General features: G+C 40.0%; 2 protein-coding genes across 2 annotated transcripts; one reads left to right on the top strand and one right to left on the bottom strand.

Annotated features, from left to right (window-relative positions):
- Positions 1–1,152: 1,152 nt before the first annotated feature.
- Positions 1,153–12,479, bottom strand: LOC121861448 (acidic mammalian chitinase-like). Its single transcript, XM_042359186.1, has 11 exons — positions 12,375–12,479; positions 8,741–8,886; positions 8,327–8,479; positions 6,700–6,831; positions 5,616–5,873; positions 4,674–4,859; positions 4,287–4,418; positions 3,249–3,398; positions 2,461–2,778; positions 1,781–1,951; positions 1,153–1,590 (listed from the first exon to the last, which is right to left on the bottom strand). The coding sequence occupies exons 1-11, from the start codon at positions 12,442–12,444 to the stop codon at positions 1,465–1,467; spliced, it is 1,842 nt and encodes a 613-aa protein (XP_042215120.1). The 5' UTR covers positions 12,445–12,479; the 3' UTR covers positions 1,153–1,464.
- A 5,739-nt stretch (positions 12,480–18,218) lies between these two features.
- Positions 18,219–23,255, top strand: LOC121861458. Its single transcript, XM_042359197.1, has 5 exons — positions 18,219–18,316; positions 19,601–19,778; positions 20,339–20,504; positions 20,954–21,178; positions 22,755–23,255. The coding sequence occupies exons 2-5, from the start codon at positions 19,624–19,626 to the stop codon at positions 22,902–22,904; spliced, it is 696 nt and encodes a 231-aa protein (XP_042215131.1). The 5' UTR covers positions 18,219–18,316; positions 19,601–19,623; the 3' UTR covers positions 22,905–23,255.
- Positions 23,256–24,148: the final 893 nt, after the last annotated feature.

The following is a 24,148-nucleotide window of genomic DNA, read 5'->3' on the forward strand; positions in this document are numbered from 1 at the left end:
GTCAACTAATTCTAATACTCACTAGTATCCTTATCTAGCAAAAACGCTGACGTCATAATGTTATTGCCAAGGACTATTCAACTAGATATTCCTTGGTTATTACTGTGCTTCGACAGCTAGGTCTTTCTACACATCACAAAGTAATTCCACTATAATCCATCAGTTGAATGATAATAAGTTTAGTGGGACACACACACACAGTTAACAATAACTATTTAACAAGATCATAAAATGCTCACAGCCGCTAACTATTTTGAGGTTAATAAGAAATTCCCGTTATCTCAAAAAGACTTATTTTTACATACATAAAGTTAAACTTCCCAAAACTACAGTAAAATACACCCGAACCTGAAACTCCCACAACATATTCGGCCAATTACTATACGAGTTTTTACCCACTAGGGATGGACCATAACCGCCGACTTCGTTTACAGACAGTTTTCTCTCTCTCTCTTGTTTTATTCAATTAAATTTTTGTACAGCCGTATAAATGGCCTGAAAGTATTGTGATATTTTCTAATTTATAAATAGGATTAGTAATAGATCGTCATGGCAGTTTCTCCCACCTTTGGAAACACACAGGGAAAGACTCGCTAACTATAAGTGAGATTATAAGGCCTTATGGTTGGTAGACGAGAAGAGGTGAAGTCATCCTGGTTGGTGGACGAGAAGAGGTGAAGTCATCCTGGTTGGTAGACGAGAAGAGGTGAAGTCATCTTGTTTAGTAGACGAGAAGAGTTGAAGTCATCTTGGTTGGTAGACGAAGAGTTGAAGTCTTTATAAACACACCCTCCAAACCCTTTGTGGTCGAGTGATAGAGCCGATTCCCTTGTGGTTTACTTTAGATACTAAAACAACCTTACATAAAAAATTTCTTCCACCTTATTATATATTATTTCCCTTTCTTAATACTCTAACCATAATAATAAAACAACCCATTAATGCCTTGTCAAATATCAACTATCATTTTCCTGTTGGTAAAGACGACTGACTCTGGAAATCGTATTTACATTCCATCGTCTCTATGATCACCTCTCTTATAATACTCCATAACTGTCCATCTAGTATATTTGACACAGACCTGACACACAAGGATGTTACAAGGTTAGGTTAGGTTAGGTTTATATACCAGGGGTCTCAATAAAACAAATATTGTTGTGTTATTAATTGGTCTTTCTTATTGTCATCCTGAGACACACAGGCGCGAGTGAAAACCAGACTTCTGCTGTCAACTACCAATAACGACTCACAATACCAACTCATCCTTCATATAGCAGTTATTAATGCACTATAATTCATATACACACACACACACATACACACACACACACACACACACACACACACACACGCGCTGGAAAAAAGGCAAAAAACAAAAGCCACTCATTTATTATACGCGATGTTGGCGATAATAATAGCCATGTTGTGTGTGTCTACTGCTACTGGTGATGGACAGCTGGTAACTCATACGGGGTTACAATCATCGGTGTTGACATTGGCGGGACTGTCACACGAAGGGATGTTTTGGTTCCAGTAGAGGCCATCGGCACACGTCTCCATATGAGGGGAGCCTTGGTAACACCAGTAGTACTGTAAAGTATTAGTAATGCCTAGGTTAGTGTCTCGGCTTTTATAGTAACTCTTACAAATAAGACATCACCTGAAAATTAGTGAAATAACCCGAGGGTTATTTCACCGTAAGATTAACCAAAACGAGTCAGATGTAATATTACCCTGATATAACCTACAAAACCACGGATGAAAAACAACACTGTCCCACCTGGTTACAGTCAGCAGCGGGGTAGTAGATGTTATCCACCTGACACGTCCACAAGTGACAGCCGGAGGTGTCCACGTCATCCTCCCAGTCGCAGGATTTCTTGGTGTCGTCCCACACAGTCCCACCGGCACACATCATCACTATAGAGGCTCCGCTTATACACTCCCAGAACTGAAACACACACACACATTGGTCAATACCTGTCGTTGGATAAAGGGAGAGGTCTCATAACTTTGATGCACACTGTACTAGGAATAATGTTTCATGTTCCAAGGTGAATATTACTGCATCATCTACTGTATAATTAACATATGCAGAGTTCTTCTTCCTCCAGATAGCTCAAACGAAGTCACTCACCTAAGCTACCTAACTTAACCTAGCCTAACCTCTTAAATGTACAGTATTCCTGTCTGGGGGTCTTAACTACAAGAGGCTTTTTTCTAATCTCATTTAAACAATTTAAAATATATTAAGTTAGGATTGGTTTGGTTTGGTTAGATCACATTAAATTAGGTTAGATCAGGTCAAGTCACGTTATAAGTCACAGACACCAAAGACAGATTACTGTATATTTAACAACACAGTTCTCTTTGAGTGGGTCAGTCAGCCAGTCAGTCAGTACGTAAAGGTATTCACTGAGCTGGCTGCCTAATTGAAAACAAAATACTTATGTTACTAACCTTATTGCAGTCAGGGTGAGGGAAGCAATGGCCGTCTGGAACTCCTGTACAATTTGGTTTCATGACAGGTTTCCGAGTAGTTACTGGTATGTGCTCTGTGGTGGTACTTTCAGTAGTAGTGCGAGTGGTAGTTGTTGTGGTGGTGGGAGTTGTGGTGGTGGGAGTTGTGGTGGTGGGAGTTGTTGTAGTGGGAGTTGTGGTGGTGGGAGTTGTTGTAGTGGGAGTTGTGGTGGTGGGAGTTGTGGTGGTGGGAGTTGTGGTGGTGGGAGTCGTGGTGGTGGGAGTTGTGGTAGTGGTGCTGGCGGTGGCATTGCATATCTGTGGAAATTGGATAATAAATTCAAATGCTTCCCAAAACCATATATTGAATATTTACTATAACAAGATTCACTCCCTTTTCAGATAAGGTATGATGATAATAATGAATGAATCTCTGAGAATCTACTTCCAGACCAGAATTTTAAAGGTTTATACAGATATGACAAATTTTACCCTTAACTGGATGCATTTTCACGTCACTAAGATGATGAAAAATACTAAGCAGTGTGAATCTTAGGAAAATACAATGGGTGACTTATTCACCAACACAACAATATTTACAGTGTAAGTTGAAATAAAGTTAATGAGAGTGTGTGTGTTAAATGAGGATGCTTCTCTGAGCTTGATATAAAATATATATTAAAGGAAAAGAGAGAGAGAGAGAGTGTGTTGAAGGGTCGCGGGTTAGGATGAGAGCTGATACACATAATCCAGGAGCCAAGAAATACAAAAAAAGACTTAATACTAACCACAGAATCATCGCTAGGAGGCTCCTGTATGGCTCGTTTCATGCTTTTGATGAGGGGGAAGTCTTTGTCACTACAGAAAGCGTGGAAGTCATCTGTATCGACAGTCCAAACCATTACCCCGTCCAGTCCCGCGTTCCTTGCTGCCCGAGCCTGAGGTGGACACGTTTATTTAATTCAAAGGTTCATCACCGTATCCACCAATGATAGCACAAACACAGTAAAACAGGACAGGTACAAGAATGATTGTAGATAGAGACAAACATAGGTAAAAGTACAGTTAGAGGTACAAGTACAGACACAGGGACAAGAGCTGGTACAGGGACGGTTACAGGTATAGTACGTACATGGTCAGCTCTGGGTATGTTCACAAGGTAGGGTTAATTAGTAAGAACAACCAATTCAAATCTTCTACATCACAGCAGCTTTGGTAGACAACAAGTAATACTAAGATGCTCTGGCTATTTCATATCAACTTCTTACAGACGAACACACAACTAATTTCTTCTGTAATACTGTACCATGATGCCAAATACTGCAAGAAACGGTTCCATTAAAACAAAAAGATTTTTAATTCGAATATTTAAAAAGGAAACATTAATGTCAATTATTAAAATATTAATTTGCTTATTTACTTCCAAACTGATCATCGAACTTGTTCTTTTTCAATAAATATATTTACAAGTGAGAAATTTGGGATCTAGTTGACCATCTTGAGCAATGGTTAAAGGCACGATCATCAACCATACCCCCCCCCCCCTTCCCCAGGACAGGATGTTTATCTTAATATGTGTGTAATGCCAGAGAGTTCCACCGTCATATACCAAGTAAATGGAAGGACGGACAATACCATTCCCATATACTGCACCAACAGGCGGAGGTATATATCTCAAATGTATAAACTAATGTTACTAAATAGTGAACCATTCTTGTACCCGGACAATACACAGCCCTACCGCTGAACTCTGATAACAGACCACCCTGAGCCTACACAGTCCTGACATAGAGGCGCCCCGAATCCTGCCAGCACAGTTCCCAAACCTTGAGGTAAACAGAGTCAACATCGTCGTAGCTGCACCAGATGTTGTCACTCCTGCAGTAGAAGTATGGCTCGTGGAGGGCTGGGTCGTGCACCACAGTACAAGTATCGTCGGTCAGCAATCGTTCACAGATCTGCGAGACGTGGGAGTTGACAGTATTTATCACACTGGGCTGAGAGTGATGGCCATGTTGTGACCACTCTGCTCTGACTGTTAACTATAGGTCATCCATAAATTAGTTAGTGCCTTGTATGTACACCAAACTTTATATGAAAGATGTTACTATTTTAGAGAGAGACTCACTGCAGGAGGAAGACGCTCAACTCATGGGTATATGTGCACCAACTACTGTACTTTACTGTACGGCCTAAAGAGGAGACTAACTCACCTCATTGGCTCCCAGCGTGCCAGGGATTCGAATATATGGTCCCGCGGGTCCGGGTTCGCTGGCGGGTGCCAGCATGCCATGGTTATCGATGTCATCCAGGGTATAGCAGCGGCCGTAAGCAGGGATCCCTAACACCATCTTCTCAGGCGGCATCCCCAAATCAATGTAGTAGTTTATCGTGTAGATCTGCAACATCACACTGAGTCACCACACTACGTCCTCTCACTAGCAGCACGAGATAATAGATAATATTTTGGAAATATGGCTTACCGAAACCAAGGCCTAGTTCTTGGTCACAGTTATCTTTATTTTTCGCATAAAACAACGTACAATAAAAATAGTGAACTGGCCGAACAAATGCTGGAGGCAGATAATGCTGATCAAAAGAAATGAGATTAATTTTACTTTATAATCCATATCTTGAATGTCCTGTGAGTGATGTCTTTAATAATCATCTATATTCTGCACACACAAGGAAGATGTTTATTTGTCAACTTATTCTTGTCATGAATCAAAAATCAATCACTGATTCAATGGAAAGAACAAAATTTAACAGAATTTATCAGAACTACTGTATAATAAAAAAAAATCCTTAAGATATTCATATATGACTTTATACGTTCATCTGGACCAAGCTTTTCTACATAAGCTGTGTTGAATGTTTGAATTAGAGGTGCTTAAGTGGACAGTATTAGAGATGCTGCAAATTACGCATCCCTCCACATACCGGATTACACATAAGCCTACACATTATTCCCACCCTTATCCCTGTACACCACCTTACACTCTACACACCCACACACCACCCTACACACCCCTATACACTCATCTCACCCCTTCCACACCCTACACTTTACAATCTACACATCCACCCCCAACACCTACACCCTCCCACCCCGAAGCCCCCCATCAACCCATCATCCCCCATCCCCCAACACTCACCACATTGAAGTAGATAAACTCGCCCCAGTCAAGGTAGTAGCCACAGAGAGGAGCGTTGTGGTGAGTGAAGTTCTCCCAGGCTCCATGGTAGTCGTATCCCATGACGTTCACCAAGTCGAACACCTTGGCCAGCGCGGGGACATTATAGGCGTCGTCAATGGTCGGTTTGCCTGGAGAGAGAGCCCCCGTCAACCTCAAAGGGGGACTGAACTTGTCAAATGCTTCCCGGAACTCGGTCAATAACGTCACGAAGTTCTCCTGTAGGTTAGGTAAGGTTATGTTAGGTTAGGTTAGGTTAGGATAGATTAAGTTACAGTGGGTTTAAAGACGCTGTCAATCAGGGATACATTTCCACTTGCAACTCCTCAAATTTATCCACCAAACGTCACACAGATCCCGAGGCTAAATCCTCCACCGCCATGAGAGTGACGATAAGTAAACAAACACACCCATGGGATGCCTCACCTACGGAACATTATTATCAAACACACGTGGAATGAGACATAATTATGTCTTGTAATAAAGGTAAAAGAAACAAAATATTGTACAAGCACTAGTGATAATTCCTAAGTTACACAAGGATGACAAGAAAATGTAGACAGTCTTTAGTTTTACTTTAACCTTGTCCTCGAGTACTCCCTCACCTTGTCCTTGGGTATTCCTTGTCCTCGAGTACTCCGTCACCTTGTCCTTGGGTATTCCTTGTCCTCGAGTACTCCCTCACCTTGTCCTTGGGTATTCCTTGTCCTCGAGTACTCCCTCACCTTGTCCTTGGGTATTCCTTGTCCTCGAGTACTCCCTCACCTTGTCCTTGGGTATTCCTTGTCCTCGAGTACTCCCTCACCTTGTCCTTGGGTATTCCTTGTCCTCGAGTACTCCCTCACCTTGTCCTTGGGTATTCCTTGTCCTCGAGTACTCCCTCACCTTGTCCTTGGGTATTCCTTGTCCTCGAGTACACACTCACCTTGTCCTTGGGTATGCCTTGTCCTAGAGTACACCCTCACCTTGTCCTTGGGTATGCCTTGTCCTCGAATACACCCTCACCTTGTCCTTGGGTATGCCTTGTCCTAGAGTACACCCTCACCTTGTCCTCAGGTTTGCCTCCTCGAAAAGCTGGGTACTCCCAATCAACATCGAGTCCGTCAAAATTGTGTTTCCTGACCAGAGCCACCGAACTGTTGATGAAGGTCTTCCTCTTTTCTGGGTCTTCCGCCATCTGGAGGAAAATGTCTCTCTTAGAAATTTAACTCACGCCCTTCTTTTTTTTTCTTCAGGAAATTGATAGAAACAATACCAAAATTTACCCCTTGGCGTAATTCTAGCATAAGAAACACCTGTTTTTTATTTACATGTGTTACTTCACGTTCTAATAATTGAACATCAGTGTCAAGAGATCTACCATGACAGTAACCTAACCTCACGTGACTCTACCATGAAAGTTACTTAACTCTACAATGACAGTAACCTAACCTCACGTAACTCTACCATGAAAGTTACTTAACTCTACCATGACAGTAACCTAACCTCACGTAACTCTACCATGAAAGTTACTTAACTCTACCATGACAGTAACCTAACCTAACGTAACTCTACCATGAAAGTTACTTAACTCTACCATGACAGTAACCTAACCTCACGTAACTCTACCATGAAAGTTACTTAACTCTACAATGACAGTAACCTAACCTAACGTAACTCTACCATGAAAGTTACTTAACTCTACCATGACAGTAACCTAACTTAACGTAACTCTACCATGAAAGTTACTTAACTCTACCATGACAGTAACCTAACCTCACGTAACTCTACCATGAAAGTTACTTAACTCTACCATGACAGTAACCTAACCTCACGTAACTCTACCATGAAAGTTACTTAACTCTACCATGACAGTAACCTAACCTCACGTAACTCTACCATGAAAGTTACTTAACTCTACCATGACAGTAACCTAACCTAACGTAACTCTACCATGAAAGTTACTTAACTCTACCATGACAGTAACCTAACCTAACGTAACTCTACCATGAAAGTTACTTAACTCTACCATGACAGTAACCTAACCTCACGTAACTCTACCATGAAAGTTACTTAACTCTACAATGACAGTAACCTAACCTAACGTAACTCTACCATGAAAGTTACTTAACTCTACCATGACAGTAACCTAACCTAACGTAACTCTACCATGAAAGTTACTTAACTCTACCATGACAGTAACCTAACCTCACGTAAATCTACCATGAAAGTTACTTAACTCTACCATGACAGTAACCTAACCTAACGTAACTCTACCATGAAAGTTACTTAACTCTACCATGACAGTAACCTAACCTAACGTAACTCTACCATGAAAGTTACTTAACTCTACCATGACAGTAACCTAACCTAACGTAACTCTACCATGAAAGTTACTTAACTCTACCATGACAGTAACCTAACCTAACGTAACTCTGCCATGAAAGTTACTTAACTCTACCATGACAGTAACCTAACCTAACGTAACTCTACCATGAAAGTTACTTAACTCTACCATGACAGTAACCTAACCTAACGTAACTCTACCATGAAAGTTACTTAACTCTACCATGACAGTAACCTAACTTAACGTAACTCTACCATGAAAGTTACTTAACTCTACCATGACAGAAACCTAACCTAACCTAAGCTAACCTTCCATGACAGTAACCTAACCTAACCACTTGACCCACCACGGAATAGTCCTCAGAGCCTTCATTCCAGCCCCCGACGGCCAAGAGAACGGTCAGGTCAGGATTAATTTCCTTGAGCGCAGTGAAGCGGTTGTAGGCACAGTGATCACCACCATCTTCGTCAGGGCAGAGTTCATTCCATGGATCCAGCACCTGCAGGAGAAGAGGTGGATAGAGTCACGGGATTGGTTTAAGACTAAGGAGAAAAGATGGATACAGTAACCTTGCCTCACCATACCTAACGTAACTAGCGTAAAGGTGTTTTAATCATCATGTGTTAAAAAAAATAAAATAGGAACATATATCAAACCAATATTATTCTCCAGGTGACCCGTGAACACAAGTATAGATTAATTAATTAACTTACACGTGAGAAAAACAACACCAACGGTAGGATGAAACACAGTACAGTACCTCGATTTCCCAGGTGTGGTTACTCAGGCCAGCGAAGCCAAAGATGAGTTCGGTACAGAGGAACGGATCAACATTATCCACATCGAACATGCCATTCCCAGGTCTGTACACAGCCCACGATGAAAAGTAGCATACAACTTTCTGTCCTGTTGTGGAGTGGAAGCGAGTCCAGATTATAATGTATGGTTGTATGGTGGTGTATGGTGTATAGGGATGGTGTATGGTGTATAGGGGTGGTGTATGGTGTATAGGGGTGGTGTATGGTGTATAGGGGTGGTGTATGGTGTATAGGATGGTGGTGTATAAGGGTGGTGTATAGGGGTGGTGGTGTGTGGTGTATAGGGGTGGTGTATGGTGTATAGGGATGGTATAAGGGGTGGTGTATGGTGTATAGGTGATGTGGTGGTGGTGTATGGTGTATAGGATGGTGGTGTGGTGGTGTATAGGGGTGGTGGTGTGTGGTGTATAGGGGTGGGGTATGGTGTATAGTGGGTGGTATAGGGGTGGTGTATGATATACTGTATACGTTATCAGCTTCATATAATGGTGTAATAAGGTAGTAATGGCTTTATTTATTTATTTATTATTATTATTATTAGTAGTAGTAGTAGTAAAAAAAAAGTAGTAGTAGTAGTGGTAGTAACACAGGCTATCAACCCCTCCCCACCCCTACTCCCTATCTCCCCCTCACCCCTCCTCCCTACCGTTGTACAATCTCTTCTCAGGTCGGTGCTTGAAGGACATCTGTGGGAGGCGATGCAGGTGTGGCTGATACCCCCCCTTCCTTACCCCTCCCTCCCCCACCTCCTTTCTTCTCTCTCATCGTCCATAAAAACGTAATTATTTTCTAGGTGTTATTTATGGGTGTATGAATAGTTGTGATTTTTTTTTAGGTGGAGTCTGAAGGTTTGGTCGGTTCTGCTGGTACGATGGTTCTGTTTCGTGTTATTATTATTATTATTATTATTATTATTATTATTGTTATTCATCTTTTGTTGTCTTTCTTACAAAAATTACTATTTATTGATAGAGAAATTATTTATCATGAAACTTTAACCACACAATATAACGAGATTACAGAGAGCCCACGGTGCGGAGGTCGAGTGGTTACAGGGCTCACTTCCTATCCTATGAGCAGCTGGTTCAATCCCAAGGTATACTGAAAATAGTCTTGCTAGTTGCTTTATAAATCAGTTTCATTTCTTTATGTAACAATTACTTGCTTACGGTATTTTTTTTTCACTAGATTTTGCCGTTTGTGTTACAGTGACAACATCTGTACTGAGTGTTATTATTATTATAGTAAAAATCTATTTAGTATAAAAGATAAATAAATAAATTCACCGAACGTGGCCTCAAGCATGACGTCATGGGCTGTAATGGTGACCCAGAAAGAGTATACAGGTGTTTCGTTTCCTTCTTCAGGCCTATATTTTCATCAGTTATTTAGATACTAAGAACGTATGTAAATTATAATAAAAACTGAAAGAAACGCCCAAGATTATCAATATGGTCGGTGAATTTTCGATTTTGCACCAGTATTTCTCTCGCCGTTATTAATATGTTTTTCGTAAAGTTTAGACAAGTCTAAGACCTGTGTTAGGTTAGGTTAGGTTAGGTTAGGTTTTGTTTTGTTGGTTTGTTGGTTTTTTTATTTGTGATTTACTCGAAAAAAATAAATTTTCGTTAAGATTGATGGGTGAGATCTAAAAACTATTGATTTCCGGCTGAAATGAATATAAAATTCGTTCGAAACTCATCAAATAACACTGGAAAAAACATATTTTTAATATCAAAAGACCGGTGCATTAGTGAAAATTGACCATATGGTCTATCTACCTTCCTCACACACACACACACACACACACACACACACACACACACACACACACACACACACACACACACACACACACTGCTTGTTAGAGGTCCTAACACAATACGTCTTTGTAATAAGTACGCAATTTTTATTTTTTTTGCAGTATTTAAGTTTAAAAATAAATAAATAAATAAATAAATTATATATATATATATATATATATATATATATATATATATATATATATATATATATATATATATATATATATATATGCAAGTAAATCACTGTAGTTGCGCGTGATCCAGGTAGGCTATATGCTGATAACCACAAGGAAAGAACTTCGTGTTTTCTTCTTTCCTTGTGGTTATCAGCATATATATATATATGTACGGGGAATAGCCCACCCGGGCACAGTTCATCGACCTATAACGGGGCCTAGGGGATGAAAAAATAAGAGTAAAAAGAAATTAAAAATAGAAAAGAAGACCACATTAATCTACACCCGAAGATGCAGGAAAACCAACATCCACAGAGAAACGGTGGGCACCGCGGACAAGACGAGTGACGAGTGTTACGAGCCCACGGCCTTTCCGGCGGTACACAAGATGTCAAATTCACCTAACATTGCCCGATAACATTGCCACCTAACATTGCCTGTAAAAGAGAGAGAGTGAAGCAACATTGCGGCGAAGAGAAAGGGAAGAGAGATTATCAACTAAAGGAGGAGAGTTAATAAGACGAAATGCCTTTGATTCTACCCTATATCTAACAGTTGGACAGAAGAAGAGCCACCCCAGATATGAGAGCAGTACTCCAACAAGTTAGGACGAATGAATCCCTTATAAGCTTGAAGCAACTGCTCAGGAGTGAAGTAGCTACGGCATCTGTACAGCATTCCCAGCTTTCGAGAGGCAGCTTTAGTAATGTTGAGGATGTGTGGCTTCCATGACATATAAGAGGAAATGGTGAGGCCTAGCATACTTATTTTAGAATTTGGCAGAATGATTGCATCCTGAAATGTGATTGGTAGATTATCTGATTTGGAAAATGTAATTGGTAAATACTGCGTTTTATTACTATTGAATTTAACCAAGTTTCTACCTCCCCATTCGGAGATGTTACACAGATCCGCATTGATATATAAAATGATATCAGCTCTAGAAACAGATCTAGTTTGAGAATTAGGGGGAAGGGAAAAATGTGAAGAAGAGTGAAGAGTAGAGTCATCAGCGTAAGAATGGATAGAATTGGTCGTAGTGTGAAGTAAATCATTGATAAAATGAAGGAAGAGAGTAGGTGAAAGAACAGAATCCTTTGGGACACCACTATTGGTAGAGAAAGAGTGAGAGATCGATCCCGCGACAACAACTGTCATGGATTGGTTCTCAAGGAAGCTAGAAATTAGAGAAAAAAGTGGAGGAGAGAAACCATAAGAGGGAAGTTTAGAAAGCAAAGACTTGTGCCATACCCTGTCAAATGCTTTGGAGATGTCAAGGTCCACGACGAAAGTTTCCCCATAACCCCTAAGGCAATATTAGAGGATATAAATTACTAGTATCATTATCATAACCAATTATTATTATTATTATTATCAATAACAACAGTAATAATAATTCAGTTTATAAATTATTTATTATAATATTTCCTTCTAAATGTATAGTTTATATTACTATTAGCAAAATCATAATTAGTTACTATTATTGCTATTACACATGTTACACCATTCTTCATTATCACCTATATCATCACAAGGGTATCACTATCATCACTATCATATCAACATAAATAATATCAAAGCAGTGTTAACAGTACCTTTCTCAGTGCCAGAGGCCAGAAGGGCGTGTAGCCCCACTAGCAGTAAAAGGATGCGCAGTCTCCCCATGTTAACTACGTCAACCAAGTGACCAGGCGCACCCACCACACCCTTAATATACCCACGCCTTATCTCCCAGCACATGCCTCCCTCACCTTCAAGACAGCTGAACCACTCGAAAGCTCCAGTCATGTCAGTCAGTGTTGTTGTTCATTCTGTATCTGCATTATTCTGGTTAAATAAACTGCTGTAATTTCGCCACTCAAAATTTCCTCAAAATCTTTACGTTTTCTTACGCTGAAAGAATTAAATAGCTAATTTAATTGAGAGAGATTCTTAAGTGCAATTTCGAACGCTGTTTTGGTCGTTTCTCAAGTAAGCCAGTTCGAGGCTGTTTACTCATGAGACATAAAGGCAAGCATGAACTTAGCATGCTTCCCTGTTGGGCGCTGTAAACGCTTCACCTTACACAAGGATGTAGGGAGGTGCCCAATAAAAAAAAATGAGTGAATCAATGAGAAGCGACAACACACACACACACCAATAAAAATGCAATTCACGTTAGAACCAGTGAGAATCCGGGCCGCGTGCAAAGCCGAAACAGGGACCTGATTACTCCTTCCCGCCCTGACAACAACCTCCAGATGGCGCGATAAGCAATTTCCTAGGAAAGATAATGAATTCCTCCTGCTTACTAAAAACTGGAGTAGGGCAATCCCCCTTTTTAAACGATAATTAAAGTTTACTGCTACAGCACAGATGCTTGTGCTTATGATAGCTTCCCGTTCTAAGGACAGCTACACGTGTTAAAGACAGCTACACGTGCTAAGGACAGCTACCCATATAGTGCTACAATATTTACTTGATGCCCAACTTCCGACAGAGAGAAAAAAACAGAATATAACAGACCCGATACCCAAGATCATACCCAAGTCTTCCCCTAGTCAGTCGACGTTTTCTTTAAAGTTTTCCCCTCGTCAATCACCGTTTTCTGTAAAGTTCTCTATTCGTCTGGCTATAATTGTATTTAAAACTTCCACTTATTCTCATTCATAGGTGACAACTGACAACGCCCAAGAAGAAATGTCATACTGAATGTGACAATCCTGAATTAACAAAAACAAACGTAACACACGGTGAACAGTGCTGGCAAGATAGGGCGAGGCAAGTTAATTTTGTTATCATTAGTTGCTATGATTAGGTCTACCTAGTGCTCGTCCAGTTTCTCATGAAGTAATGGTCTAAACTGGCCATAGTGAAGTACGATGTCTGGTGTGTGTGTGTGTGTGGTGTTGAGTCACTCCCACTACCACACTAGTACACCATAACATAACTTTGACCCTTTTCTGATATTATCTGGTACAACTCACAACACCCACTGTAAATCGATTCATTTAGTTCAGATTATCAATAAAAACAAAATGAAACGAAAGATGCGCACGGTACAATGACTGTCAAACCTACATCAAAATACTGTCTAGTTTCTCAATAGTATTAAAATTTTTTACTTAGAAATAAGAATATAATTGTACATATGTCAGTTCCGGGGTCGTGTTGAGTTACGTCTTGGATATTTTTTTTTATTTATTTGTATATATTTTCGCTGACTGATAAGAGAACGTATTTAGTTACTGCACAAGTTTTAATGAGATGGGAAAGAGGGGGGGAATTTTTTGTTGTGTTTTGGTAGCCATTTGTGTAGTAAATTCGTAACTTCAAGTGAACCAAAATAAGTCAGTTACGTTCTTAAATTTGAGTTGAGGAAGACATTGATTGTAAACCTGGGAGCGTGACTTCATCTATGTATCGTATGTATCGTAAGTGACATCATCTATGTATCGTACGTGACTTCATCTATGTATCGTACGTGACTTCATCTATGTATCGTACGTGACTTCATCTATGTATCGTAAGTGACTTCATCTATGTATCGTAAGTGACTTCATCTTTGTATCGTACGTGACATCATCTATGTATCCAACGCATCAAGTAGTGCTGTTAATGGTGTCAGTAATGGTACAAATATGACGTCAATATGGTACAGTAATGGTGCCAGTAACATCAGTAACAGCCAAATGCCATCATCAACATAATGGTGTGATAGTAGCGTTAATTATCTATTTCCCCGCTGCAACTAGATACAGCCGTGTGTGTGTGAGAGAGAGAGAGAGGGGGGGTGTGTGTGTGTGTCATGTAAGATGGTAAACCCTCGGCCCTAGAGAACTATACACATGATTGTCACTCAACATGTGGTAAATCTATATTGTATTTCCGTCCCCCCCATAACATTAGCAGAGAGAGAGAGAGAGAGAGAGAGAGAGAGAGCTGACGAACACGGTGCTGGTAATATAGGCATTTATTACAACCTGTGTACACGTGTGCCAGGCAGTGCCATATGGTGACACCTGCGTCAGCATCCATGGAGGCACTGAAGACTTACTTCCCTTCGATAACTCCCTTCATTATGACCCTTCTCTTTCCTTCCCTTCTTCCGTAGTTTGTTCCCACTATCTCTACTCACCATCCTCCCTTCCTTCCCTACTATGTTCCCCCTACCCTTTACCCCTTACCTCCCCTTCCTTCGCTCCCTACTCTGTTCCCACTACACTTACTCATCACCCTCCCTACCTTGTTCCCACTACTACCACCTTTAACCTGCCTTAGTCCCAGGTGTTATCAGTACCCTGCAACAGGTGGTGGGCGGGGTAACAGTTCCCACCAGTACAAAGCATCTGCAACGTCTTTTATAACGCAACCTTGTCTTAGTTCATCTCATGCCGCCCACAGGTTATGCCGCCCACTAAATATCATGCCAACCACCACATATCATGCCCCCCCCACTACATATCATACCATCCACTTACGTATCATGCCACCCCTCATGACTTTGAATACACATCCCCCCCCCCTCCCCTACTAAACTTAGGGATAAATAGCATGAACAACAAAACATGCGGACACATAACACATTAAACTCGACTCATAGACGGACGAGTACACCTGACCTTGATATCAATAGTCTTATTATAGTATTATTTCTGTCAACATAGGCAGGAGGAGGAAGAGGAGGAGGAGGAGGAAGAAGAGGAAGAGAAGTTAACGCTAGTGTACCGTGCACCCTTTTCCCCCTTCCCAACCTGCAGTTTCTCAAATAATGTAATTACTTTTTTCTTGGGGGGGGGGGGGAAGAGGGAGGTCTCATAAATTGCGTATAATTGATTTCTATTCTATATATCTATAACAAAATCAAGGTTATTATACGTCATTATATAATTTTGTCAAGTATTTTATTATATTGTAGTTTTAATTCGTATCTATTGTTTGTATACTTACACTGTTTACTATTGTTTGAATACCTGCACTGTTTACTGTTGTTTGTATACCTGCACTGTTTACTGTTGTTTGTATACCCTCACTGTGTATTAATAAACATGCTAAATTAATATGAACATGCATGATGATTTTATTGAATAATTCATCGTCCTTACTTATGGTACAATGTTGGTGTTGTAATAGCAAGCATTCACGCGTTGTCAATATATAAGGTAGTGTGATTACATTTTTCTGAGACGGTCTTCTTTCCCCCTCCCCTTCAACGCTAAATGAAAAATGATGTGTTGAGCCCGTAGAGTGTGTCCCCCATCGTGGTGTGATTTTTCCCACGTTTCCCTTCCCAATCAGACGCCGTCATCCTCCTGAACTCGTAGATTTTGTCCTTACTTGGTGTTATTTTTTCCCCGCATTTCCCTTCCCTGGATAGCGAAGTAGCCACGAAGTAGCCAATCAGACGCCGTCATCCTTTCCTACATGTTGTTTTGTAGTTTTATACAGTCCATAATTATTAATCTTATGTTAGTATTCATACAGCTTAAGGTTCTCAAATTCTTTACTCTGGAGATGTTGTCTTTAATTATAAGTATTTTGTCTCTATCTTCCTCTATTGTATAAGTTTAAGTCACTCGACATTTTGTTTTCCAAGTTACACCAAACGATCATTATAATCATGTAGTAAGTGTAGAGCAGTGATGTCAAACTCAAAACCTTTCGAGGGCCAATTCTTATTTTAGTTACCCACTTCAGGGCCAACACATATTTGCAGGATTGAAGTTTACAGTTTCACACATTGCCTTACCTGGCTTACCAGGAATACCTCATTTGGGTTTGTCTGATTTTAAGTATGTAAAATTCATTTTACTAAATAAACATGATTATATCTATTTTTTTCATAATTTCACGGGATGATAAATTTTACCGTCATCCTGCGGGCCACATCTGACCATCCCGCGGGCCACATTTGGCCCGCGGGGATCCTCTACACTGTAGAAGATCCCCGACTGTCAGTTAATCGTACAGCATCACTCTAGTAGAGTTGAATCCTAACCTCAGTACAGTCACAAGTCTTTCCCCAGCTAGATGGTAAAGAGAAGTGGTGACCGAACATTGCCTTGTCACACGCCTCTGTCCCTCCTGACCCCACCACAACACAACACAAGGTCGGTATTAAAGGTATGGGGGGGGGGGGGTTGCATGGTTTATTGTGCTTGTTTGTTACTGTTTGTGTTTCTGTATGTGTTTGTTACTGTGTTTGTGTATGTGAATGAATACTTGTAGATGGACTATTGTTTGCATTTATGTGTAATAATAATAATAATAATAATAATAATAATAATAATAATAATAATAATAATAATAATAATAATAATAATAATAATTAACCGTTTAATGAAAAAGTTCTCAGCCCGAAGGCTGAAAATATACATTACATTAGACAAACATGACTTATTACATACAAAGACATGGGATGGGTGGGTCGTTTAACAAAAGCTTTCATGACTGAAAGAAGAAGGAACATGAATTGAACATACAAGTTATTATAGTTTACAGTTGATGGCCCCGGCCTGGACTGGTCATGGATACACCAGGTGGTGTGGTGTTCACGTGGTGTAGTAACTCGTCCTCGGGTGTTGATATGAAGGCCCTCACGTGGTCATGGGGACACCGGGTGGTGTGGTAGTCACGTGGTGCAGTAACTCGTCCTCGGGTGTTGATATGAAGGACTGTACGTGTGTGTACGTGTGTGTACGTGTGTGTGTGTGTGTGTGTGTGTACATGCACATTTCTACATGGGTGGACGTATCTGTTAGTGTATCAAGCCCCTGACTCTGCAAGCTCTTCATCACGACTAATCCATAACACATCAGGAACATTATTTTCCGATACATTTCACTCCTCTACTTAGACATTGAGTCTTGCTGATGTCAGGCCTCCTGCACCAAGATCCTTTAAGGAGTCACCCAAGCGAATATCGTTTGCCTTGCGCGTTCACCTACTCACACACACACCTGTCCTTCGTTCCTCATTAAACACCTGCCTCAGCGTCCAACACCTTCTGAAACAAGACCAATGTGTGTTAAGAGGACATTTGGCTGAATCCTCGTGTTTACAGGTAGGGCTGAGTGCTGAGTGGAACTTCCCTTTCCAGGTTGGTGTTCGCTCACGTTTAACCTAACCTAACCAAAACTAATTTAACCTAATTTAACCTACCCTAACTTAACCTAACCTAACAAGGATTAAAAAAAAGGTATATTTAGTAGAGATTTCAGAAAGAAGCAGAAACGGATAATAAAAATCTTACGATGCAATTTGAAAACAACCATTAAAACACTTAAGGAATAATTACTTCAATAGACGTTCTTGCTTCATTAGTCAACTTCATTTCCATTGCATTAAGCTTCGCAAGGACCAGCACAAACATTTCAATTCCGTAAAGGTGTCGATTTGGCGAATTTTCTGGTCTCTCATTGGACCATCCGATTGTATGACGTCTTTCTTTCGGCTCTCAGGGGATCATCGGCTAAGTGACGTCATAGGTGATGAGGGTATAAAAGGGGTGGCGTCGTTGGATCATCGTCAGTGGGTCTCTGCACATCATATAGTGAAGGTGAGATCCTATACTATCTATAGCCTGTGATGGGCTGTACCTCCCGTTCTCACCGGCCCGTTTTTATAACACTTTCTATCACAATATTTCTTCACTATCACCTATCTCTCAGTATTATCTGTCTCTCATTATCACCTATCTCTCACTATTACCTATCTCTCACTATCACCTATCTCTCACTATTACCTATCTCTCACTATCATCTATCTCTCACTATCATCTATCACTATCATCTATCTCTCACTACCATCTATCTCTCACTATCATCTATCTCTCACTACCATCTATCTCTCACTATCATCTGTCTCTCACTACCATCTATCTCTCACTATCATCTATCTCTCACTACCATCTATCTCTCACTATCATCTATCTCTTACTACCATCTATCTCTCACTACCATCTATCTCTCACTACCATCTGTCTCTCACTACCATCTATCTCTCACTACCATCTGTCTCTCACTACCATCTATCTCTCACTATCATCTGTCTCTCACTACTCTCTCACTACAACTCTCACTACAATCTAACTCTCACTACCATCTATCTCTCACTACCATCTATCTCTCACTACCATCTATCTCTCACTACCATCTATCTCTCACTACCATCTATCTATCACTACCATCTATGTCTCACTATCACCTATCTCTCACTATCATCTCTCTCACTACCATCTATCTCTCACTATCACACTCCTCCATTACACCAACTCTCTGTCTCTCTTCACACACACATTTATCAACAGGTTGCCTCTTCCTTCTATTTATTACCTACGTCTTCTTTTATTCCGTATATATATATATATATATATATAATTTTTTTTTACCTTAAGTGACTCGTGTGTTAGGTGGTAAAGAAGTCATCTGTCAGTCTGCCGGAGTGATATCAAATGGCAGCCATCTTCCCTAGAGACTATGATATAATATTTGCTGTATAATTATATATTTATTTCTGTCCTGTCGAGAAAGTTATTTTTTTGTGTTTATTTCACATTTTTGTTGAGTGTGAAAATACATCATTAATCAAAGGTTTGAAATTCCTCCCTGATGCGTGACGTGATCAGAATCTGTTAGATCTGCCTCTGTAGTATTGTGTGTGTGTCTCTCTTTAATATCATACCTGGCTAATATTATACTTGTCTCGCATGTCTCTAGTATTATGCGTGTGTGTGTGTGTGTGTGTGTGTGTGTAAGACTTAAGATGCAACCTTACAGAGATTCTATCCACGCACCACTCATCCCCCTCCCCCCCACTCCCTCATCAATTCCTCTTCCTGCAGAAAAACCAACCAAGTCATCAGCAATGTGGCGGAGAGGACAGTCGTCGCTGGTGTTGGTGACGGCGGCGATGCTGGCGGTGAGGGTATTGGGAGAGACGCTGGACACTCGTAAACGGATGGTCGGGGTGCCGCAAACCCTGGAAGATGTCATCCTAACCAACTTTATCGAAACATTAATGTAGGTGCGCGCGCGCGCGCGTGTGTGTGTGTGTGTGTGTGTGTGTGTGTGCTGGTTCAGCTACATAAGTTTGAGATTGCACAAAGAGATAGTCTCAAAGATTCGTACTAAGAGTCTGAGAGATTCGCATAGAGAGAGCCACACTGAAAAGGCTTTGAAAATTCGCTCTTATCCACAATAAAAAATACGAATCACCTGAAGATTACATCTCATCTTATTTCACCTGAAGATTACACTCCCTAAAGCTACCAGTGAGGAGGCAAAGGTTTACGTAAAGTTAAGTTAGGTTAGTTAAAGTTAGGTTAGGTTATGTAAAATTATTCTAGGTTAGGTGAGATGTTATGTACAGCAAACAATTTAATATACAGTAAAAAAATAGTATCAACATTTCACGGAAAGTGAACTTATAACTGCATACTTATACTTAACACAAGTTAGAAGTCAACATCAACAAACACTTAGCATATCTAACGGTCTATTATATTCGTTAGGTGAAGGTGGAAAGAATTCACGTGTTTTAATTAATCTTCTTTTACCTCCTCCTCCTCCCGTTGCAACAGAGATTTGGGCGATGGCCGAAGGATGGACCTTCAATCCGTATCGACCAGCGAATCACTCAACGTCCAAGGCTCAACAGCTTCAATTTCTGTACAGTTGTCGAAAGTTTGGATTGAAAATTTGGCTAATGTGACGAGGGTGACGGCTGGCAATCTGGACGAGGACACGGTAAACACAAAATTCACATGTTATCTTGATGTGTGCGTGTGTGTGTGTCTTTAAATTCACATATAAACATACGCGAATGGAGAGCGAGTTTGGATGGATTGTGCACATAGATGATTCTCTGGATTAAAAAAAAAAGTATTGTATATTAGTAAATGAAATATGACATTGGGCACTTAAGTCGTTTGTTGGTAAGTGGTGTGTATGTGCTGGGTGTTATAAGCAAGTTTAAACTCTTCCTTGGATCACCCTGAAGATTAGGCACCCTCAGCTTATTTCACCTGATTATTAAACACCCTAACGCTACCTGATTAGGTTAAATTAGGTTAGATTGGGTTATGTAAGGTTACTTTAATTAGGATAGATTGGGTTTATCATTAAATTAGGTTTAAGGATTGTCCTATCTACTCATGACTGACTTCTTAACAAGTTTTCTCTGTGTTGGCTTGCAGATGCTGCTGTATGAGCAAATATTATTCAGTTCTCTAGTGCTGCGCGCCACCTACGATATCACATTCCCTGCCGTGTCCATAGCGCCACAAGAGACAGCTCGGGGTGTGCTACGTATGGTAGCTTCTCCAACGCGCGTCAATATGACGTTCCACCTCGACGCTGACTTCCTACCTGACGACATAGTATCTTGGGAAGCTGAAATTCTCGGCTCGCAATTTGAGAGTGTAAGTTACACAACATTAGTAAATGGAGCTATGTAGTGTAAACTGTCTGCATTTTTTTACACAATTTTATTCGTATTTATGTTTACAGAGTAATGGGATAAGTTTGTTTTAAATATATAGCTATTTATTACAGAGGGTTATAATCTTCCCAGTGACTTGCGAACATCAGTATTTGTGTTACAGCATTACCTAAAACGTCACGAGCCTCTTGAAATAGTGCTACTAGAGAAGGCTGAATGGAAGTTATACGGATATGAAAATCAATGAACAAGTACGAAGATAGGTAGGATCACTAAGAGAACTGCTAGAAATTTATAAGATAAGAAACCCGATTAATTTTGACAATAAAATTAGGAGAATTATTGAGGCTAAAGGGAGGTCAGGAAACGACAGTGGACTAGGAGTTGGGGAAGACTAAAGGCAGCCCAGAAAACGTTTCAAGAAAGCCCGCCAACCCACACACATAGCCACGGCACCTTAATTGATTATTTCATATGCAATTAAATATGTAACCATAATATATTAAAACTTCATCCCTAAATGTTTTCATGTCTCAAAGGAATATATACCAGTGTTAGTTGTTAGTATCCTCCAGTGTTAGTAAAAAAAAAATACCATCTTTTGAAATGTTAAATTCAGTGTAAGTCTGCGACTTGAACATTAACATTCTAATCTGAGAAGGACATACTCTTTACTGTACTGTTTACCCCCTTTTTTATTATTATTAGTATTTCTCTAAAAACTATCAATCAAATGTTTTTTCATGACTACTATTTTTTTCTAATTGCGTTTAGTTCAATTATCATTATACTATAGCGCGTTTTTTCCCAGCTGAGAAAAGATGCCCTGCCCCCTCCCCAAGAGTTATAGCTGACTGGCTGTTGCAAACCTGTCCGATTTTGTCCTGAAGCAGAGGCGGGATATATGACTGCGAACAACTTCATATTTTTCCTGCCTGTGCTGACGGTCGTGTAATATTTCAATGTGATTCTGATCTTTTAAAGTGTTGTTTTTGCATAATGTAGTATTTCTGATACGTAATTTGTCTTAGTATGCCTTATTGTGGGTAAAAATAAGTATATGTTGAATGCATCTTCCGAAAGCATGAGTTTGCTACCGGAGTTTAACAGATAATTCATGTATAATACTTCTGATAAACTTCCTACTTGCTTATGTTTTAAATAATGAATGTATGTATCTTTATATAATTTAGCTAAATATCTTTCTCGTCAAAAACGGTCATCCCAACGATTATGAATAAACTCATTTAGATATACATCACTACTTCAGGACAAAAAATCGAACAGGATTGCAACAGCCAATCTCAGCTGTAACTCTTGGGGAGGGGGCGGGGCATCTTTTCTCAGCTGAGAAAAAACGCACATTTTTATAGTTAAGGACATCGCCATTGCTAACCAACAAGTAAACCTTGAGATTTTTTTTAATTACTTGGATAAATAAGTTGTTCATTCCGTAAAACTTTGTGTTTTAACATAAATAGGTAGATATACTTTCATAAAGCATCATGGATTATCCACAGTCTAATGATTTTCTCTATATTTATGACTGTTAACAGATCACAGGATTGACAGGCAAGACGTACGGAGAAGGTTTCAGGAATGTGTTGTATGACGTCACGAGAAACTATATTATAGCAACGATAAATGCCGAGGTCAAGGAGATCTTCGAAAGCATACTGGATGAAATTGCATTTGACTCAAAATAAATTTAGGTATGTAATAATGCCGCATTGTCCTATCATGAACTTCGCGGAGGAACTCTACGAGAAAAGATTTACCTTCGTGGAGTGACTTGATAAACATTCAATCAATACCGACGGATACGACGCCTGCTCTTAAGACATGGATGGCTCTCCCTTGCTGACTTCCTGCCGACGACACTTGGCCTGCTGACCTGGACACGCGACACACCTCTTATCTTGTTCCATTTATACATTGTTCCATTTAAGTATGCGAGAATCCATCAATGTACATGTACAGTAACTATATCAATGTATTTTATTTTTGTGATAATTATAAGTGCACCAGTTAATTATAAAATAAAAGTATGAACATCGCCTGTGCCAGTTAATTATTAATAATCTTAATTCACCCAAATTATATACAGAAAATTTATATATCTAAGTTTTTCGACAAAATTATTATGTCTGGTTCATTAGTTAAAACAATAACAATGACACTGCTACAAAGTATTAACAAATTACTGTTTTGCATTACATTCATAGTATATGAAAGTGGGTCCCATGGGCATGACTGACCGTGTGGATACAGCACACTGTATATTAAGCCTTTGGTACACAGGAGGCAGCATGGCCAGTACTACCCACTCGACTGCCTTCACTTCCCTAAGTTGTGTACCCATTTACAGCTGGGTGAAATGGGACAGAAGGCGAGCACTGGATCCACTAGACCGCCGCGCGACGATCTATACCCTTTATAATACAAAACAATAAGAAACATCTTTAATTGTATTGGATAACTGGAACCTGATTATATAATCGTAACTAAAACTCATGAGGATGATTAAATACTATTTCTACACATACTTGAAACGGCTATGACAACTGCTGAATTGCCAATGTTGTGTTTCGCTAGATGGCACATTAAATGAGTGACAATGATTTGAAAAGTCTTGAGCCTTATTCAGATTAACAGCGGGGACAGGTTTACTGGTTGATAAGATGATCCTGGTGTCTGTCCCTTAAAGAAGTGGTTCTCAACCTTGTTTGCCCCATGCACCCCTTTCACCATATGTCAGAATGTCATTCCCCCCTCCTTTCCAAGATTGTCTGCCTCAAAAAGTGCATTCCAAATAATATGCATATAATACTGAAAATCCTTTATTTTTTCCATATTAGTATCAGTTCCCCCCCCCCTGAAAACCTGAGGGGGGAAATTCCCCCTTGGTTGAGAACCCCTGCCTTAAAGCATGAAATCCTCGTTTGTGAAG

Source organism: Homarus americanus, unplaced genomic scaffold (assembly GCF_018991925.1).
Source record: "Homarus americanus isolate GMGI-L3 unplaced genomic scaffold, GMGI_Hamer_2.0 scaffold40248, whole genome shotgun sequence".
NCBI lineage: Eukaryota > Metazoa > Arthropoda > Malacostraca > Decapoda > Nephropidae > Homarus > Homarus americanus.